Below are 21,275 nucleotides of genomic sequence, written 5' to 3'. Positions count from 1 at the left end.
ATGGAAAGAAAATCTGTATACTATCGATCTCCAATATTTTACTCCTTCTCAGATTGTGTTACAAATGAATAACCTTCTCGGCCATGCTGTACCCTCATGTTTCTTTCTCTCTCCGTTTAGAAATTTGCTGCAACAAACGACTACTTCAAAGAGTTCAGAGAAGTTGCATCTGAGTGCCCCGCCTCTAAAGTCTTGGCAGACTTTGCTCGGGCCGTTTCCGCCGCCCAGATGCTGATCAACAAGTGCTCTTCTCTCTCCGCTCGCTTATCTGCTCTCGGCCCTGAAATCCCATTCGCAGTAAAGTACCCATTCCTACGCACACCCATCGATGGGATGACCATCAAAGGATACAGCTTGGAGAAGCGATTAATGAAAGTGATCAAGGAACTTGCTGAGTATCGCAAGGCGATGCTCTACGTCTCAGACGAGGTCAAGAGCTTGGACGGGAAGCTGAAGAAGCAGGCTACGAAGGATCGGCAGAAAGCCCTTAGGAAGAAGCTGGGAAGGAAGAAGTGCCCCAAGTCCAATCGCGTTGTCGCTCAGCTTCACATGGCCAAGGTACCAATGATGCAAGTAGTTAACGTGATGTCCTGCATCGAAGAGGTGGAGAAGGAGGAGTGAAACCGAAGAGTAGGGGACTGCAGCAAGGCTTCCCATCACTCTCAAAACCAACTCTTTGGAAAGAGCTGACGAGAAAGAGGTGTATATATCATATTGCATCATCGCTCAGCTTCATTTGGCCAAGGTTACCAGGATGCAGGTAGTAGATGTGATGTCCTGCATCAAAGAGGTGAAGGAGGAAGATAAGTGAGACTGAAGAGTGGGGTACTCCAAGGCTTCCCATTACCCTCAAAAGTAACTCCATGGAAAGAGCTGACCAGAAAGAGATGTATATAATATTGCATCATCGCTCAGCTTCATGGTTACCATGATGCAGGTAGTAGATGTGATGCCCTGCATCGAAGAGGAGGAGGAGGAGGAAGAGGATTGAGACTGAAGAGTGGGGTACTGCAAGCTAGGCTTCCCATCACCCTCAAAACCAACTCTTTGGAAAGAGCTGACGAGAAAGAGGTGTATATCATATTGCATCATCGCTCAGCTTCATGGTTACCATGATGCAGGTAGTAGATGTGATGCCCTGCATCGAAGAGGAGGAGGAGGAGGAAGAGGATTGAGACTGAAGAGTGGGGTACTGCAAGGCTTCCCATTACCCTCAAAAGTAACTCCTTGAAAAGAGCTTAGGAGAATGAAAGCACTGTCCAATGTCCAAATTGTGCCACTGGTCGACTGCATATGGCCAAGGTCCCAATGACAGCTAGAACGATACATGCCATCAAAGCAAAGCCCAAGATCAAGCACAGGACACAAACTGGAATGTTTACTGATCTCGGAGAGAATTACCGAAAAGATGCTGGGAACAAAGACAATCCAGCTTTTCCAAGTTCCAATGGTGTCATTGCCCACCTTAACATTGCAATGATCCTGATAGTGGTAAATGTGATGCAGGTTGAGGGAGATTGAAGATCGAGAGAGCTGGATCCCTCAGATTAATTTTGCTCTTGATAGAAAGTAAAGGCCTTTAACAGAAGAAATGAGTGTCTGATTCAATTATGTTTCAAATATGATGCAGAATTTGATATATATCTCAAATGCAAAATAAAGGAAAAATGAATTACTAAAGCAACATAATTTGTGTTATTGCCTATCATTGTACTATTCTTAATTTGATAAACATTCAAAATATAAGCTTCCTTTTGGTACTGCACAGACGCTCTGAAAACAACCTACTTGGAGAAAGAAAATATTACCATAGCGAAAAAAATGAATGTTTAGAATCATATTGAGATTTTTATTGCAATTAAGAAAAATACTATTCACAAAATATACTGTCCAACAAAGCTACATATATATATATATATATATATCAGAAAAATGTACAATTTAACATATCAATGTGCATATAATTAGTTTATATATCTCTTTCATGAATGCCCACAATCTCTAATACCCAAGTCACACCACCAAACCAACTTCACATTGACTCAAAGCCTACCCATTTCTTGTCATAGGGGGTATTCATAGCTCCCAATTTGGTATTTCCATTTGGGGGCCTCCAGACTAGTTTTAAGATCCCTATAATTCCTCTCTCTGAAATCTTCTGTCTAAAAGCGTACAAAATTATCAGCATTCGTATCATTAACTTTGAGAAATTCCTCTTTTCTTTCAGTGAAACGTTGGCTTTGTATGAGTAATGCAAAAGTTTCTTCGGTCTGGTGTCGGTTTCGTTGGTGTGACTGTGGTATAATGCTACGAAAGACGATTTCAAGGCCGTTTTGGAATATAATTGTAAAGGCTTCTTTGTAAGTCATTACACAGTACCCCTAAATACATGTAATATGACAGAGCATGGGCACAGCAAATACATTTTAAGGTGTTTCTCTGTAAAATTACAAATTTAATTTTAAAATTCAGATAATTCTTTCCTCTTTCCCGTTATATAGTTATTTCCCACTTCAAACAAATTTTGTTTTTAGCTTATTCAAATCATAACTTGAAACATCACAGACGTAACCTCAATGAATTATCAAACATTGAAAAAACTACTGAGCAGGAAAAGGGATAACATCATGATGTATTAATCTTATTAAAATATGGTTATTAAAATAACAAAACACACGTAACTTCAATTTAATTAATAAAGAGTAAATAATGATAAAATTGCTGAAATAATTGACAAGAAAATGTTTGAACTTCATTCATCGATCACTCTTCAATAACATCAATTATACCCCAAAGTGAATATTGTCCTACACATCACTTTAGAAAAAATATGATTTGAGCAATATCGTCACCACCTTGCACTAACACACAAACCCTCCCACTCTCCCATATGAATTTAAAGGGGGCAGTCACATTCACACACACACAATATATTTTGGTATTTATGTTTGGTGTTCCATGCTGGTATGATGTATCCTATATTCAATTTACCAGCTTCAAATATAACTTAACCAGACGATTTTATATGTCTATATTTCTATGTAATATAATCCCTTTTTATGGGGGGGGGGGGGGGGATTTCATGTCTGCAAAATGTATTCAAATTATTATTTATTTATTTTGTGATTGGTCTGAAAAGTGACTATCTTGGCAATGCAAGTCCACAGCATGTCCCACACATTACCAAGTAATATATTTTTTAATTTTTATGGAATTGCCAACATCAACATCAACATCAATTATACAAAAACCAATTATTTCAATTTGATGACTTTTCTGCTTCAAACTCTAGTAGGGCTATCAGTTGGATACAGTCATAATATGTGCAATCTTAAGATGTGGTGGACAAAATAGCTTGGACTTGCTAAGCAGCCCATCCATCTACAGTACAGACATTTTAACCAGCCCAACCTAAGAAATCACCATTCATCTTGAGTTTTCAAATGGATTTTCCTATCGAGAGAAACTGCTATTCAGTCATTTGAACTCATTAATATTGATATATATATATCTTTAATATTTATATATTTCTGCTAAACTTTTAAAGATATCTATGACTTCAGGTCTAATTTTACTGCAAGACTAATTGAATCACTATCATTCTTAATGAAAATTGACCATTTCCTAACTAAATGATGGTCATATTCCTGATCATTTTCAGGGGTATTTTCCTTCAATCTTAGCAACATGAATAAGTCTACTGCTTTCATAACCATGCAAAATGTTGAATACAGTCAAATGACCACCTTTATAGAAAGACCACCAATAATGATCCCATCTTTTATGATTCCCTTGACCAATTCTCTCATAACAACCCTTGGATAAAGTCCACCTGCTTAAAAAGACCACATTTTTGTCTCCCTTGGACAGTCTTAATACAGATTTCACTGTAGTACCTTTAGAAAAAAACTCAGTATGAAAGACCACCTGCCTATAAAGACCATTTTCTCTTTTGAGTAGTCTTCACATACAGGTTTCACTGTAGTACCTATAAACAAGGTTTCATCTGTCTGGAGCCAAAAAGGCGTTAACTCATATCATGTAACACCATGTTAACACCCATCTGGCTCCAAACTAGTGTTTTTGTTTATGGTAATTTTTGGTATGAAGGCACAGGTATACATACTGTATAAGCCATTACTTTCGCATACAGATATTTTCTTAAATTACAGGCCCATAGACATTTTCACAGATATACAGGCTACTTGTAATTACTTTTGTACACTCTACACCCTCATTGTTTAAAGATACACAAACTGGTGTTGCATTACATACGCATGCATGCGTTTGCTGAACTATGATGTGCGGCACATATACCGGTACGTACACAGTACTAACACATTGTACATTAGAAAAGTGGAAGTATGCATGCGCACCCCTGAAGCTTGATATGAAAACCCTTACATGGGGAAATCCCTAAAATGGGGGGCGATTTCCTTGTGTTGTTAAATTTGCGAAATTCTCGAGAATAAAACCCCCACAAAAATAACAGCTTAAACAGTTTTGGGAGGAACTTGAGCTAGGGATAGCAATATGACTTGTGAATGTCCAAGTCCCTCTTGTTGTCATACATCTTATCACACTGCTGGCAGATGAATGTATCGCCCGGTTCATAGTAGCTGTTTCTAGACTGCGTGCCCTCTGACCTTGCGTGGGGGTCAGGGGCTTTCCACGACTGCTGCACGGCATGACGACTGTTTGCTGCTGGTGTTCGGTTGCCTACGAAGAAGTCTGGACCTGCAGGTAATGGTAAATTGAAGTGGTTGATTTAATTTTATTTATTTATTCATTATTTATTCGGCACTTCCAAGAAATATAACAATAAAACAATATAATCATGGTGATGACAACGTTCTGTAGCAATATATTCAATGTTAGATTGAGAAAAGGTCTGTTTACACCAAAAAAAACACCTGGAGAGCGAGAGTTCCCAGCACCAAAGCGCTGAACCCACCATCGCCTGTCCCCAGTAGACTTGTTAGAATCGACCAGACAAGAATAACATTAGCTGGGCATGATAGTCTCACCAAAATCAAGGTTGTGCATGACCTTAAAGCCTATCTGCACTAGTTCGGCCAGGAGGGATTAGACCTTTCTGCATGGTCACTGACAGGTGGTAATCTCATCAAATCAGATCTCAATTAACATAAGAAAAAGGGGACCATGGGGGACCAAATGGTCACCGCTTAGGAATAGTTTGATATAGAGGGCTCAAGTAGCTATAAGTAGTGCAGTGGGGCTTTAAACTCACCGTCTTGGTTTTTGACGGCAGGCTGAGGTTTGCCGATGGCCCCGCTGCTCTTGAGTGTCCTGTAAGCATGAAGGCTTGGATTGGTAGTAGCGGATAGCTTGGCCACGTCCACACCACTCTGACTGGAGGTTCTCTTACCTGCCGGACAGGCACAGAATAAAGGCTCGTTCACATACACCGTTGTCATATATTCATTTGTTCCCGACTCTGTTCATTAATTCAACTCACAGGTTCAACGTTAAATTTCTGCGTCGGAAATTAATACTGAAACTATTTATGATTTGAAATACCAATGACCAATGCTTAATTCTGAAACTCATGATTTGTAGTACCAATGACCACTTTTGTCGCTTCATTATCTTTTGCATGTATTTTTTCCTTATTTCATTTATTTCTATTTTTTACGTGGCATCGTGTTATTTAAAAATCTTTAATAACACTTGAAATAAAATGTGGTTAAATGGCATGATTTTTTTTAATAGATTACACAGATCAGTTCGCGTCGGAGCTTTGTTGTGCAAAGATACTCTTTTCATTCCCACTTCCCATTCATTCAAAATACAAAATACTACCATAGTTTGCCATGGCATATGTGAACATGCCGTCTTAAGTCTTATGCAATCAATCAAGTGTGAACCATGTGCGGAAAGTAATGACAACAAAAGGAATTACAGAGTTTGAGTCCCTGCCACTTGACTGACATCCTTTGGCAAGACATTTATCTACATTTGCCACACTCTACCCAGGTGAGGTGAATGGGTATACCTGGAAGGATTATTCTTTGACATGCACCATGCGGTTAAAACAAAAGCAAGAACTACAACCTGGGTTATATATTTCAGAGCTCATTCAAAACACATACAGATATTGTAGCAAAGCGTCATCTGTAATAAGCATAAACAGAATATTATAATTATGCAGTCAAGCCTGCTTTAGTTACTACCTGTCTACAAAGACCACCTGTCTACAAAGGCCACTTTTTGTGTTTCCCTTGGGTGGTTGCTATAGACAGGTTTGACTGTAACTAGTGATTTACCAGATTTTGGTTTGGTCTTGTCCCTGTTGCCTTTCCTAAAGGGCGGTCTTGGAGGAATCTGATAAGTGGTGGCCTCTTCGGACGAAGGACTGTACTGACGATTCTTAGAGCTTTGTTTGGTGTACTTGGCTATGACCTCCTCCTCGGTAAGATGCTCACTGAAAAGGAGAAGAAAAAGAAGAAGCCTTAATACCAGTTGCAATGTAACCAATCAGTATGACTACTCAACTCATTGAATTCAATTACGATTCTACACCCATTTACAGTGCACATTCTCAACTCCTCTGGGCAACATTCAGAGAGGCACCTGTTTGCAAGGGTGCACATGCTGATCCCATCGCAATAATGTTCGCATCCTAATGGGTACCCATTCAACACCTGGGTGGAGAGGATCAATGTAGTTAAAATGACTTACTCAAGGACACATCTGCCATGCCAGGGCTTGAACCCATGATCTCTGCATTCCCAGTCAAGTGATTCAACCACTTGACCATGACACCTCTACAAAGATGAGGTCACAATAATAATTTCATGTACTTTCATGATAGCCCTTGTGGGTCTATTAGTGCCACTATCATCACCAGGGCGCGTTGCATAAAACTTACCATTGATGGTAACTTTGCCATCAATGGTAACTACCATGGTAACAAGACTCAACACCCAATCAAAATCAAGGTTTCCATGGCCTTTTATCAATTTTGATCTTGACAGAAGAAAATCTGAGTTCTTTTGACAGTTTTTTTTTTAACTTACAGAAAATACTCCACAGTTTGTCTGTTGAGTAGTTTGAATTTTTTTTAGAATGTTGGAGAGTAAGTTGAATGATTTTTATTCCAACACGTACCTCTAAATTTTGTGTTCTACAGATAATTTCAGTCAATTTGATAGTATTAAGGGGGGGGGAAGATGCAGTTGTTAAACAGGCCAGAAAACTGACATCCCTAATAGAATTTACTTACTCCAAAGGATGGTGGCCATTAGGGATGTGAATTGGATCCAGATGACCTCGTGGTGACCTTGGTGACTTGCCTGACCTAGCATTGGCATGGTTGTTGTTGACGCTGACAGACTGCCTGGCTTGTTTCAGAGAATCTGCTTGCCACAATGGAATGCCTGGACCATTCACCTGTGTGATGTTTAAAGTACGAGTAATTTAGCTTTAAAACTATGTTTCTTGACTACAATCGACCGATTTACTATTCCCGTTTGGAAATTACATATCACAACTACATATTCTGAGAATTTCATGGTCGAAGCTACCATGGAATGGCCTTATTTGGCGCTATTTGAAATATTTGAAATTGACTGGGAGCACCGGTAACTTTTTGATTTTTCAATTTTTCAAAAGCAGAAGTGTTTCAGGGGCTAAATTTCCTAGTGCTTATAATACATCCACAGGGGCATCCAAATAAATTTTACAAAATTACTAACTTTGCATTACCTTTAAGATTTGTCTTGAAAAAAATACAAATGTCTAGAAAAATGGGTACACAGTTCTGTGCTGTAGCTGAGTCCAATCGTATAAGTTTTGAGTGATAAGACAACACTCAGTCTAGTCCAGGCAAGGCAAATCAGTGCTTACCTGGCCAGACTGCCCTTGTGGTTCCTGTCCTGCTAGCAGCTTGTCAATGTTATTGCGTAGGAGGTTGTTCTGTTCCTCCAGGATCTGGATCCGTACGTTATTAGTCTGGACTCGCTGCCCCATCCCGCTGGCACTGTCACCTAATAACAAGCAAACATATCACGATCAAATATGGTAAATAATTTTAAAAAATCTAAAATAGGACACATTAGTGCACTGTTTCAAGAAACTAGTTATTAATAACAAGGTACAATAACTGTTAATAGCTACTGAATTTGTGGCATTTGATTGGCAGTGAGCATATTTGTCGTAGAATTCTAGAACTTGTTATTGATAACAAGCTTTATGAAACAGTCACCAGTACCATCAAGCACATGCTTTGCAATAAATGGGGTTGACTGACTGTGGATGACACCTAAGAATCGGTGTATACTATGAGGTTTGAGAATCATAAAAATGGTAAGAAATAGACGCAAGCTTGCTGGAGGTAAATCTGTGCAAAAAAGCGAATACAAATTCGCTGCTCGATCATGCAGCCATTCAAACCACGCAATACATGAACTCCAAAATCGCGGAGCACGATGAAACAAGCTTAATTTGGTTTCAGCACACACACACACCAAAAAAAAAAAAAAAAAAAAAAAAAAAAAAAAAAAATTGAAATTTTAAAATATCTGAATATTCCAAATTTTTAGGTCCTTAAAAATCCAGGAAATCAGAATATTCCGGCTGGAAGGGTTGGCAGGTATGCTTACCGTCAGCTCTTTGTGCAGCAGGCACCAGTCCAGGGTTGGTGTCTGGGTAGAGGATCAGCATCTTCTCTCTCTCCTGGGTGTCTTTGAGCTGCTCCTCCAGGGCTAGGATCATGGTCTGAAGATCACCGACAGACGACTCCAGGAACTTCTTCTCTTCCGTGATGGATGCAACCAGGTCCTGGGGAGGTATCACAAGAGTTTAAAAGTACATGTTCTTTCAGTCAAGTCAATGTAATTTTTAAAGCCTATATGACAATAATAATACTTTTTAAAATAGGAAAACATGACGTCTATTAACATTTTGTTATCTCATACTTTTATATTTTCATTTTTCTAAGTTTTTTTTCTGAATTATGATTTTCTTATATTTTATGTTCTAATTTTTACCCTTATCTTTAGCAAGATGCATGAACATCAATACCTCTCTCTCTCTCTCTCTCTTCCTCTTTACTTTTGTTGTCTCCATGTATCCAGCACAAGCATAAATATCTTAAATTGACAAAAGCACACCTCCTAAATTGCCTTGGTAACAATTAAAGAAGGGACTTTAAGTTTTGAAAATTCAAATGTCACAATTCAGTAACTTCTGAGACTACCATACAATTCTAGATCCAATTACCTGTTGAGTCTTGAATTCATCCTGCAATCCTTGGAGCTCACTCTGAGTAGCTTTGAGTTGCTCTAGCACCTCCTCCTTGCCGTCCTCAGCATCCGCTAGACCCTCTCTCAGGTCCTGGCACTCTTGGTCCAGCTCCTCCACCCGCTGGACCAGGGCGTCATGCTTGCTCTGAAGGGCCTGCATGGGATATCAACAGCACCATAACAGATATTTAGCACTTGAGTAGGCATTATAAGTCTTTCAAGAAACAGGGTACATATAGATAAATAGATAGTTTACTGGTTAAATATATTAAATTCATTAACCAATATGTCACTGATTATATAAAATTATTCATTGGAATTTGAGGGCTATAAATAAGCCAATTAACTAATGAAATTCACTCAATGATGTTCTTTGATCTTGGAGCCCCTCAATGTGCAAGATGACATAATTTCTTCTCCCTACCGAGTCTCCATGAACCTCATCTGGTATGAGTGGTTGTATAGAAGATTAATGTCTGATGAAAGGACACTAGCTGGTGCAGTGACAGGGATTTGAACCATGTGCAATGTGATAAACTGTTTGCTCACTTATCCACTAGGCCATGACACAAAAGTTCCTTAACAATGATATTACATACTGTTTCTCATATCGCACCTTAAATCGCTTACAGTATCATTCAATTACAATGTACTATTCTGCACATTGCAGTGCACATTCCCCACTCTTTTAGGGAGGGCAATTAACCATTCTAGCCAGTCACCTAGTTTTGCTAATTCAACCAAAATGAAACTCAACTCCTACCAGGTACCCATTTAACACCTGGGTACAGAGGAGCAATACAGACAAGCTGCCTCCCTCAAGGATACACATGCTTTGCCTAAACTTTAATTCTTTTCACACCCCCCCCCCCCCCCACCCGCCCCCCTTCCCTCACCTCACACGGAACCATCTTACTCATTTTTAGTGTTTGTTATTTACCTGCCCATGTTTATCTATGCTCCTGTTCTTGGCCTGTTCTTTGCCCAGTTGTCTGCTGGACTCGGTCAGCTGGCCCTGCGTCTCATTCAGCTGCCGACTCAGCTGGGTCACGTGACTCTCGAGCCGATTGACCGACGCCTGGTTGGTGGTGTTAGCATCAAGGGTTTGATTCAGCTCCTCCCGTACTCCCTCTGTGACAAAGAGAGATACATTTACCGGAAGTCATGTACATGTAATATCCTTGACTGGTACAGGTATACAAAGATTAAATGTATACAGGTGAGATGGCAAAAAAAAGTTGAAAGAAACTCTTAATCTTTCACTGAAAAAAGTACCGTTAGTGTGTCCAACAAATGAAGAATTTTTGTGTGGATATTTTAACACATATTAATGGAAAATGGGAATGCTCTTATGATTTGAGGTGATAATCTTCGGGATATAAAGCTCACTTTCTAAATCACACAGTGCCCAATCATAAAGATGCACAATCTAACAATTGATACATGAGGAAGTTTAATGCAAAACTGGTCGAAGGTAACTTATTCAGTGGTTACAATTACTTTTAAAAGCTCACTGATATCACTAGAATTTCCTTAAGAAACTGACTATATTCCAAAAATAAAGATTAATGTGATCAGCGAGAGGATGTACATTGTAAGTAGAATGAATGGCTCACCAAAAGCTATTTGTCATACCTAGTTCTTTGAGGGCTTCATACTGCCTCTGTAGCTCCCTCTTGAGCTTGGTCAGCTCTTCCTCTGTCTTCTTCTTGCCACCCCGTGCCTCTTCGTAACTCCTCTTCACCACCATGATGGATTCCGCATGCTGGCGCTCTATCTCCTTGACCTTGGCTTCAAACTGTTTGACCTCAGTCCCATGCGACACGTTCGCACTCTTCAGATCTTTGTCCTTCCGGCTGACATTCTCCGTCAGTCTCTCGCAAGCCTCCTGCGAAGCAGCGAGCTCTGCTTCGAGGGGATGAATTTGTGCCATCAAGTTGCTTAAGTGGTCTTTGATTCTGTCCAGATCCTTGTTCTGTTCCATGGTCCATCGGCTGACGTCCATCGCAGACAGTACATCCCCTGGAAGCTGCTTCCGATGCCGCGCGATAGATGATGGAAGTTTCTGCGACTGGCACACATCTGTGATGGTCTCTCCGACGTCTCTCAAGCACAGCTGCACCCGTTCGCAAGCTTCACAGGGTACAAAGGCAGTCTCTAGTGTCTGTGAAGACGTTGTCCTGGTGTCTATTGCAATCACTTGATGAGCACTGGGCTGTGGGGTGAGCATTGCCATTTGTGATTTCGATGAAGTGAATGCCTCAGGAGCTGATATCCCCTGATCATCACTGTCCCCTTCTGGAACGAATGCTACATGACTATCTAACAGGTGACCTGACATGTTTGTGGACTGCATTGTCTTTCGTAGCTGCTCTTGCAGTTCAACATTAATAACCTCCAGCTTATTGATAGTCCTTCCTTTAGATTTACTCTGAGCAAGAAACAGATAGGAAACATACACTGTAATAATAATAATAGTAATAATAATTGGGTCATATTTACCCATTAGCCACACCAGTATCAATACTGCTCTTCTGCATTATTACCCTTGTGATTACCAGGTACCCATCTACACCTGGGTGGAGGGTAGCAAATTGGGATCAATGTCTTGCCACGTACAGGCTGGAATTCATATCACCAACCCTTGGATTGAGAGTCAAGTGAATGAACCACTATACACAATATAGTATTAATGACTGCTTTGAGAGAAATAGTTGTTTTATTACGCTCAAGGGAAGGTTAGAATTGTGCTATTCCCCGAGGCTTGCCGAGGGGAATAGCCCAATTGTAACCTTCCCGAGAGCGTATGAAAACAACTATTTCTCGAATATTAAAGCAGTCATTAATACTTTTATATGCCGAAAAAAAATAGACTAAAAAATAAAAAATAAAAAATACTTTTTTTTTTGGTCGAAGATGAGATTCGAACTCTTGCGTACAAAAGGTGATGTGTCTAAAGTCAGCGCCTCAGACCTCTCGGCCATCGCGCGTTGTTAACATGTATGGCAGTTTTGTACAATATATACATTAAAATGGATTGAAACCGGCTTCGCGTGTGATGAATGCTTCGCAAAAGCTCCATATACGGACTCTTTTTTTACTTTTGCAATTGCATATTGGCACGAACTTAGATCAAGATCTATCGGCAGATGTTGTTTTTTTGTTTTTGGAAGTTTATTTTCGTCTTCATGTCAACAATGCAAGATAAAATTGTCGGTAAGATCGATCGAGATTCAATTGTATTGAAATTACCGACCAATCCTTCGCACACATACGGCATCCTCCATCGCTCAAACCATTTTTTAACATGTAAACCTATGGGGTAACCATGGAGGCTGACCAACTTTTTTTAATAACCATGGTTATTAAAAATATTGAAATGTTTTATGCATGGTTACCGAGAATTTTACAGGAACAGTTGAAGTTTATGAATGCAATTCGACCAATCAGATGGCTGGATTTCTTAAGTGAGGTATATAACAACAAATATTAACACGTTAAAGGCAATATAGTTTTGGGAAATTTTGAACAGTGGGTGGATAGTGATTCTTTACAATTTTGATATATTTGGATGCCCCTGTGGATGTATTACAAGGACTAGAAAATTTAGCCCCTAAAACACCTCCGCTTTCGAGATAGATTGAATATTACAATTTACCGGTTCTCCTGGTAAATTTTGATGAATTTCAAGTAGCTCCTACAGCTGTACGATGGTAGCTAGGACCATGACAACCTCAGAATATGTAGTTGTGATATATAATTTCCAAACAGGAATAGCTAATCGCGCGATTTTAGTCGAGAAACATTGTTTTAAAATAATTTATCTTGACCTTGAGAGGGAGCTATACAACATAAAGAGTGTATTATTTACAATTTCATAACTTTATAGACTCGATTTCAACCGTGACAACGATCACTGAATATTGTAGGATCGCTCGCATATGCTTCCAATATGTTCATTTGAACCAAATTCAGGATCCCATACCAAAACTTTGTATTACCTTTAAAGGGATCCGGTAACTTTGTCTCAGATTCTGAAACAAAATTCTGAATTTAGCTCATGATGCAATGATAATTATAAACCTTTAGGTCAGTCAGGAACCCCATGACTTTTACAAGCCGATTGCCTGTCTGATTACTAAGATATTTATGATTGGAATTACAAATTTTGAAAACCGATCGCCTGACGGTTTTCATAACACTACAGTCTATTGGGGAAAACGAGTATGGTAAACCCGGTCACTCAAAGATTTTTACTTTTTTGAGGCACTTCTTGATCATTTTGAAGCGCAATTTTGTTAGGGTTTCAATATTACACCATATCACAGACACTGAAAACACGTAGGGCCGTGTATCTCAGATTTAACATTGTTAAACGATCCCTTTAAAACCTAAACCACCTGAAAACTAAATCACTTTCACATCCAACATCAACAATAAACATTGTAAGATTGTTGTCTTGTGCAATGATAAGAGTCTACATACCTCTGCACTCAGTTTCTGTGTGATGCTGTTCAGCTGGACAATTTTATTCCAGAACTTCTTGACCACTAGCCCGATAGACATCTGGGTACCCATGGGCGTGGCAGTGGGTGGCCGTCCAACCGTCCCCTGAATAAGCTGCTCTACAAAGCGTGTGAAGCTTTGCAGAAGCAGGACCATTCTGACAAAGAAAAAAATCAACAAGAAAATAATTTACAAATATGTACTGACATGAGAGAACTTACAAGTTCTTTTAATACTTATGCTTAAAGGGAAAGTCCACCCCCAAAATAAGTTTGTTTCGATAGAGGCAGAATAATAAGAAAATCAGGTGAGTGAAAGTTTGAGCAAATTCTGAATGAAAATAAGAAAGTTATGAATTATTGAAGTTGTGATCAATCAAATACAAATTGGCAACTCTGTGACTTATTATACGAGCTCTCCTTCATTTGCTTTGTGCATAATATTCCATAAAATCATGTTTTCTTCGTTATTGATGACGGAATATATATTTGTTCCTTGCAGGGGGAGTATAGAAACATATTTGCAATTATTATATTTAGGGTGCATGGGTGGTTGAAATTTTTCTTGAGGGAAAATGAAAATTTTAGATTTTTTTAGTACTGAGCAAATGGAAGTTGAGCTCGCATGATACGTCATAGAGTTGCCAATTTGTGTTTGATTGATCACAACTTCAAAAATCCTAACTTCCTTATTTTTAATCGGAATTTGCTCAAACTTTCACTGACTTGTTTCTCTCATTTTTCTACTCCTATTAAAACTAACTTAATTTCAGGGTGGACTTCCCCTTTAATAGTAAATATACCGGTAGGCCAATCCTATTTATGATTCTCTTATGCATGTTATTATTATTTCAAGTGTTATTATTATTATTATTATTATCAATATTATTAGTATCATTATTAGTAATATTATCATAATTAGCATTATCATCATCATCAAAACTACAATTACTATATTAATATTATTATAATTATTAATAAAGACATTTCCATCATCATTACTTTCTTAATTTGATTTTCATCATTATCAGCATCACCACTACTATGATTACAAGTATTGATAAAAACACCAAAGCTTGGATGGAACAGAAAAGTATTTTACATGAATTTAATGCAGTTTCTAAACACAACAAAATTCTTTCCATATTTACCTATCAATAACAAGCTCAAAGAGAATGACATGAGCTACTTGGTTATCCTCCTCATCCTCACTAAACTTATAATCCTCCAAGAGTTCTTCTATGTCAACATCAGAAGACACCTGAAAGTATTTTAGAATGTAACAATATCAAACACTTGAAGAAATCTATGGTATCTCATAAAAGTCTAACTAAAAGATAATATTGAGTACTGGTCACATACGTAACTGTAATTGCTCTTAACAAAAAGTGATTAATAATTTATTACAAATCCTAAATATATAGTGAACAGAAATACTTGTGTGTTATAGGGAATCATTAAATTGATAACATTGAAACAAACTTTGCTTTTAAGGAAAAAGACATAGACTGGTTTCTGATTAGTTCCAGCAGCCAATCACAGCCCCTTTTTTTTTTTTTTTTTTTGGGGGGGGGGGGGGTGATTTATTTTTCTATTTGAATTGTCTATTGGTTTGGCTCATTCACTTTTGATTCAGCGCCCTAGATGCCTGAGTAGAAAAGGCAAAAGTTTCTGCACATTTCGCATCCAAATTAGTTGAATGGCCACAATGCATAATGGCATACAATGCCGGGAATTTTAAAATAGAAAATAACGTTTAAAATCATTAAAACTGCAAACTTTGGGAAGTTCAAAATCACATTTAAAAAATAAGAATTGGTCATATTTTAAACTTTTTAAATGAAGTCCTTTACCTATAGTCTTTTTTCAAAGACATTACATTTTAATAGCACAATCTAGCAATAAATCAAAACATTTTTGTTGTCAATTTAAAGAACAAAATATGAACAATTTAGCTCATTAAAAATATCCTGTCGTGAAACTGCCACTTCCCCCCTCCCCCCTCCCCCCTCCCCATTGATGTAATATCGCTTTTAGTATCAGTTTTATCATACCTTATCTGGAAACTTCCATGAAGGGTACCTGACAGGGCCGACCCTAGAGAGGGAGTCTGCCACAGCGGATTGTAAGTCACCTACATCTCTGCCGAGACTCTCCAGGCAGTACTTGCCACCTAGCATGTGCGCCATTGTCAATCAGACTGAAGAGAAAATAAATGAAAGGATTGACACTATGAAGGTTTATAATCTCTTTGATTCTATAGAAATTCACTTCTATACCAGTAACTTTAATTAGCCTGGGATTTATTATTCAGGGTTTAATTGACCATTTATTGCAAAGAATGTACTTAAAGAGGTTTTAACGGCATGGTAAATAATGCAAGTCATATCCACCCTTATTCATTCTGAGATGTTCAAATAAGCATTTCATTTCACAGAAACTATGTGCAAATGAAAACAGGTTACACAATAATGCTAAATTAACGCTTATCTCTTTAATTCAATTGATTTTTCTTATCCAAACCAGCTCTTACACGAGAAAACCTCTTAGTTTGGAATACACGTTGCAAATAAGCTGTAGCTATGCAAGGCAAGCCTCAGGCCACCCCCTAAGCAATGTGCAGGACATTCTAATTATCTCTAAAAAAAATAAAAGATCTACACATTACAAAAAGAGATCATCAAAACTTCAAAATGTTCAGCAAATCCCCTTCTCCTCTTGATCTCAAGTGATAATTTGACAGGCTTCATTAATTGGTGATTGAGAACTCAGAAGGTTTTAATTTAATCCCTGGATCAGTAGACAATGAACAGAACAGAGAGGAAGTACATCAATGCACTAGGATCTTGATTGACATGTAGCATGACAATAGAGGAGTGATCTAAAACCATATCCCTGCCACATACTTTGTAGACCATTGTTTTGAAACTCGTGACACTATCTCTCTCCAGTTCCCCAGACATGAACTCACACAAGCTCACTTAGTTTGATAGTTTATTCTACATTTCTGAAAGAAATCAGCCATGTACATACCATGTTACAGTCTTCTGTGTCAATGCCACAGAATCACTCAGGCAACATACTGCAGTCATTTAAATTGTATGCATAAACTCTTTCACAAAGCAAAATATTCAATGCCTAGGGAGCCAGCCTTGCTGCATGCACACAATATATATTTTTTGTTAAGAAAGAAAAAGGAACAGGAAAGCTCTAGAAAGGTATAAACCTGATTATGATTTAAATCATATATAATAGCCATGGTCAAACGGGGGCTTCCTAGTCGGCGTAAGTTAATTGACTTTGTAATTGCGGTCGTAAACTGAATCGCTAGGTCGATAAGTGGCTCCAAAACAGTGAAAATTGAAATGAATATTGTCACGGCAATTCGTGATTTTTTTCTGGGATTCTTTTTTTGTTTAAATAATAATAATATTTGCTTCATGATTTGAACAAAAAATGATAATAAATAGGAACTAAAGAGTCCAAAAAATAGGATTTTGTCTTAAGTGGCCGAAAACCGGCTCCTTTACTCTAGATCTAGTCTACTAGAGTAAAGGAGGGGGTAAACGACCAGCTCCAGTTTTCGGCTGATCCGTTGGATGCATGGTAAAATCCCTTTAAAATACATCGCATAATAGCAAATCACATATCCCACACATACCATACCATGCCAGAGTCACTGAAGAACCACATTTACAATGGAAAATATATCCTAAAATATCACATTTTAGCGATGTAATCGGCGGTCCCGCTACCCAAATTTGAAAAATCGAGTTTCTTACCCGTGTATGTAAGAAATATGGGTACCATAAAATGAGCTTTATTTCAAGTATTTTTCAGATTTAGAGCCCGATTTTGTGTTAATCGCAAGCTCAAAAGTATCTCATCGCATGTATTAAATCAATGCAGCCAGACCCCGCAACGCACGCACGATATATCTGTCTAATTCAGATTCCAACTTCCGATCACTGCAGTGCTAGTCTTCGACCAGGCGAGCACCCGGGAGCTCCGGCGTGGGATACCTGCTCAGCGCTTCCTATTGAATTTGTACATGCGGTCGTAAACTGAATCGCTAGGTCGATAAGTGGCTCCAAAACAGTGAAAATTGAAATGAATATTGTCATGGCAATTCGTGATTTTTTTCTGGGATTCTTTTTTTGTTTAAATAATAATAATATTTGCTTCATGATTTGAACAAGAAATGATTATAAAGAGGAAGTAAAGAGTCCAAAAATAAGATTTTGTCTTTAATTAAGTGGCCGAAAACCGGTCCTTTACTCTGTCTCTAGCTAGACTAGAGTCTAGGGGGCCGTTTCTCGAAACCAACTCCATGACAGTCATATCTTTGTTGGCGACCTACGGAGATGTCATGAAGCGGATAAACCGTTTCACAAAGCCATGACAGACATGATATCGATATATCGCGATACTAGCAGCTCAAGAACATAGTCTTTGTCACGATCCATTTGATTTATCAAGAATAACCCAAAACAAGTTTTGGGGCTAAAATTGTTCAAAAAGAAACATATACATATAAATTCTCCTAAAATAAATAATAAATAGTGTCATTATCATATTTACATCATCAAACGATTTGCATATTTCTGTAAAGATTCTTAAATTGAAGAAAAACTGGCGAGTTTTTTTTTTTGACAGTCGAATCAAAAGTTAGTTGAAGGATACCGTAATGTGATAGTTTATCGATACATACTTTTTTGTTTATTGTGACGAGGAATTTTAGGCAAAATGTCTTTTCTCAGCCAATTTTTATTCTAGAGTCTCATAAATACTTGTTATATAATTGATTTGATATTGAAAATATAATTTGGAAGAAGTAATTAGAGAGGAAATAATAATGCACATATGCCCCAAAGGTATGACGGTATCCTAAGAAAAGACTATGGATCGACTATGGAAAACGGTGTGTAACATTCTTACCTCTCTTATTTATATGTTATAGTTTAATGATTTGTGATTTAATGTTTATATTCAGCTTTTTAAAGTTTCTGTATAATTTGTATTCTCACTTATGTACATTTGCATTTCGCATCCCAGAGAATTACGTACCGAACTCGTCTATATTTTTCTCAAAATGATAGTGAAACTAATCGTCCATTTCGCGGCCCATGGAATGGCAACAAACTGACTTGTGATGGCGCTTTACAGCAATTAAAAAGATATGACAGGTTCGGAGCAGTGACAACTCGCTTGTCGCGGAAGTTGTCGCTCATCTTGGCAAAGACGGCTTCGTGAAACACTTAGCTGACAAGTTGCGTGACAGTGGCGAGATGTCGTTGATCTTGTAGTTATGACGGTTTCGAGAAACGACCCCTAGTCGGCGCTACTGCAGTTCCGTATCCATTTTTTTAGCAGTTTCACATCAATTCTTAGCAAAGGAATTTTAGCCCAATTTTTAACTAATTTTAATCATAATCATATATTTTATTTTCCACCTGAATTTGGATCACATCCGACATCGGGAAGCCTCCGTTTAGGGCTTCGATGTCGACGTCGTCGCTCAGTTCCGTGTCCGCGCTATAGCTCTGCACCTCAAACTGAAGCTATCAGTCTAAAATTATTCAAACTTCGCGTATGCTTTATAGTATTACGCACATGCACGATACCATAGACTATACGAGAAGCTTGCATAATTTTAGACTTATAGCTTCAGTTTGAGTTGCTAAGCTGTAGCGCGGACACGGTACTGAGCGACGTCGACAACGAAACCCTAAACGGAGGCTTCCCGACACACATAGGAGCATCACTATCCTGGCTGTGTAGTAAAACCTGTGCTTTCGATTCTCAACATTTCAAACACCACTGTACAAAACTCAACTGATTTCACTCAAAATCGGTACTTTAGTGACAATTGATGACACCTAAATAGCAGTAAAATACATTTTTTTCAACTTACTGATGTTAAAAAGAATAATTAAAAAATTAAAATTGTAAGTCTAGTGTCAAACTTTGCTTACAGCTGCATCGACATGATTGTGTACAGTCTATGCGATATTGTGTGGTGTGTGTATTTGGGTATAGACTTCTAGGTCCCTGCCTCACAGCATGTATGCAGTGCTAGAGGTCAATACGCAATAGCATTGACTCTCTATGCTTTGCTGGAGTGCTTCCCGATGTTGGATGTGATCCAAATTCAGGTGGAAAATGCAATATATGATTATAATTAAAATTAGTAAAAAATTGGGCTAAAATTCCTTTGCTAAGAATTGATATGAAACTGCTAAAAAAATGGATACGGAACTGCAGTAGCGCCCCCTAGTCTAGATCTACATTTGTTATCGTAATTTTCTAAAAGACTTAATTTTTAGAAGATGTAGAACTAAGAATCAAGATAGCTCTAGGTAGAAGAGTTTTGCCTTGTTTAATAAATGCAGCTAGATCTCGACTTGGCACTTTTCAAGTCGTACGTCGTTGACATAGAGGCTACATGTACAGCGCACAGCGCTCGTACGCGTACTCGTCGCGTCATGTCTGCGTCTCAAGACTGAAGTAAATCACATGAATATGCACAGGTGGGACTGAATTTCGCTGTCGAGAATAAAATAACCCATCGGAAGGCACGTAATTTTGATACAGTGAAATAAACACAAACAAATAATAATTCATTGACCTCACCTGCTTCTAAACAATGGTCATATAAAAATATCAGATGTTACTATCAATCCCAATCAATATCAATTTGAGCTGCTACTATCCTAGACTTGTAAATCACATGAATATGCACAGGTGGGACTGAATTTCGCTGTCGAGAATAAAATAACCCATCGGAAGGCACGTAATTTTGATACAGTGAAATAAACACAAACAAGTAATAATTCATTGACCTCACCTGCTTCTAAACAATGGTCATATAAAAATATCAGATGTTACTATCAATCCCAATCAATATCAATTTGAGCTGCTACTATCCGTTGATTTGTGTACAGTCTCCATGGCTAAAGAATGTCCACGTTGAACTTAGAAGACCAAATAACGACCGATCTCATAGTTATATATCTCTATGACCGATCTCTATCTAGCTAAGGTGTCTTTCATTTGACAAATCAAGGTAAGAAATGTTTTTTAACAGTGTCCGACTCAAGGTCTCACCCTCTTCTAAATATTATTAGATATTGCCTAATAGAAATGAATCTGTCAAACTCTTTGGCAGATGCAAGGAGCTGAGACGGGCATGGCTCCAACTGTGAAAACAAATGGAAATTATAAAAACAAATTGAGTATAAGAGAGCCGATGGTTTGTTACTCCTCTCTCTCTATATATTTCTGACCCCCCCCCCCATCTCTCTCTTTTTCTCTTGCTCTAAGATACAATACCTATCTCTCTCAAATACCATCTCCACCCCTCACTCTCTCTCTCTCTCTCTCGCTCTGCAGAGGGTTTTCTCTCTCTCTCTCTCTCTCTCTCTCTCTCTATCTATCTGATCCTCCCCCCCCCCCCCCCCCATATCTCTCTCTCTCCCTCTCTTGCTCTAAGTAAGACACTCAA

General features: G+C 38.3%; 1 protein-coding gene across 3 annotated transcripts; it reads right to left on the bottom strand.

The window, feature by feature from the left end:
- Positions 1-1,826: 1,826 nt before the first annotated feature.
- LOC582634 (coiled-coil domain-containing protein 157) lies at positions 1,827-20,753 on the bottom strand. 3 transcript variants are annotated; one of them, XM_030991650.1, is made up of 13 exons: positions 20,619-20,753; positions 15,826-15,971; positions 14,923-15,032; positions 13,752-13,929; positions 10,902-11,697; positions 10,207-10,397; positions 9,244-9,420; positions 8,625-8,802; positions 7,870-8,009; positions 7,247-7,413; positions 6,288-6,445; positions 5,252-5,392; positions 1,827-4,737 (listed from the first exon to the last, which is right to left on the bottom strand). In XM_030991650.1, the coding sequence occupies exons 2-13, from the start codon at positions 15,958-15,960 to the stop codon at positions 4,520-4,522; spliced, it is 2,589 nt and encodes an 862-aa protein (XP_030847510.1). In that variant the 5' UTR covers positions 15,961-15,971; positions 20,619-20,753; the 3' UTR covers positions 1,827-4,519. The 3 variants fall into 3 exon arrangements, with proteins under 3 accessions (XP_030847510.1, XP_030847509.1, XP_030847511.1); XM_030991649.1 differs by lacking the exon at positions 20,619-20,753 and adding an exon at positions 20,405-20,493; XM_030991651.1 differs by lacking the exon at positions 20,619-20,753 and adding an exon at positions 20,405-20,493 and having other exon boundaries at positions 5,252-5,389.
- Between the last annotated feature and the right edge of the window lie 522 nt (positions 20,754-21,275).

This window comes from Strongylocentrotus purpuratus, unplaced genomic scaffold (genome assembly GCF_000002235.5).
Source record: "Strongylocentrotus purpuratus isolate Spur 01 unplaced genomic scaffold, Spur_5.0 spur5_scaffold_2, whole genome shotgun sequence".
Lineage (NCBI taxonomy): Eukaryota > Metazoa > Echinodermata > Echinoidea > Camarodonta > Strongylocentrotidae > Strongylocentrotus > Strongylocentrotus purpuratus.
Note: the sequence above shows the minus strand (reverse complement) of the source record. Positions and strands in the feature narration are given on the sequence as shown.

Bases quoted from the DNA above. Each gene is read 5' to 3' on its own strand.
- LOC582634 (XM_030991650.1), bottom strand. From the start codon at position 15,960: ATGGCGCACATGCTAGGTGGCAAGTACTGCCTGGAGAGTCTCGGCAGA. The intron at 13,930-14,922 runs GTAAATATGGAA...TTTCTTTGTCAG, and splicing joins TTTGAGCTTGTTATTGATAG to AATGGTCCTGCTTCTGCAAA. The intron at 6,446-7,246 runs GTAAGTAAATTC...TCTCCTTTTCAG, and splicing joins AATGGCCACCATCCTTTGGA to TGAGCATCTTACCGAGGAGG.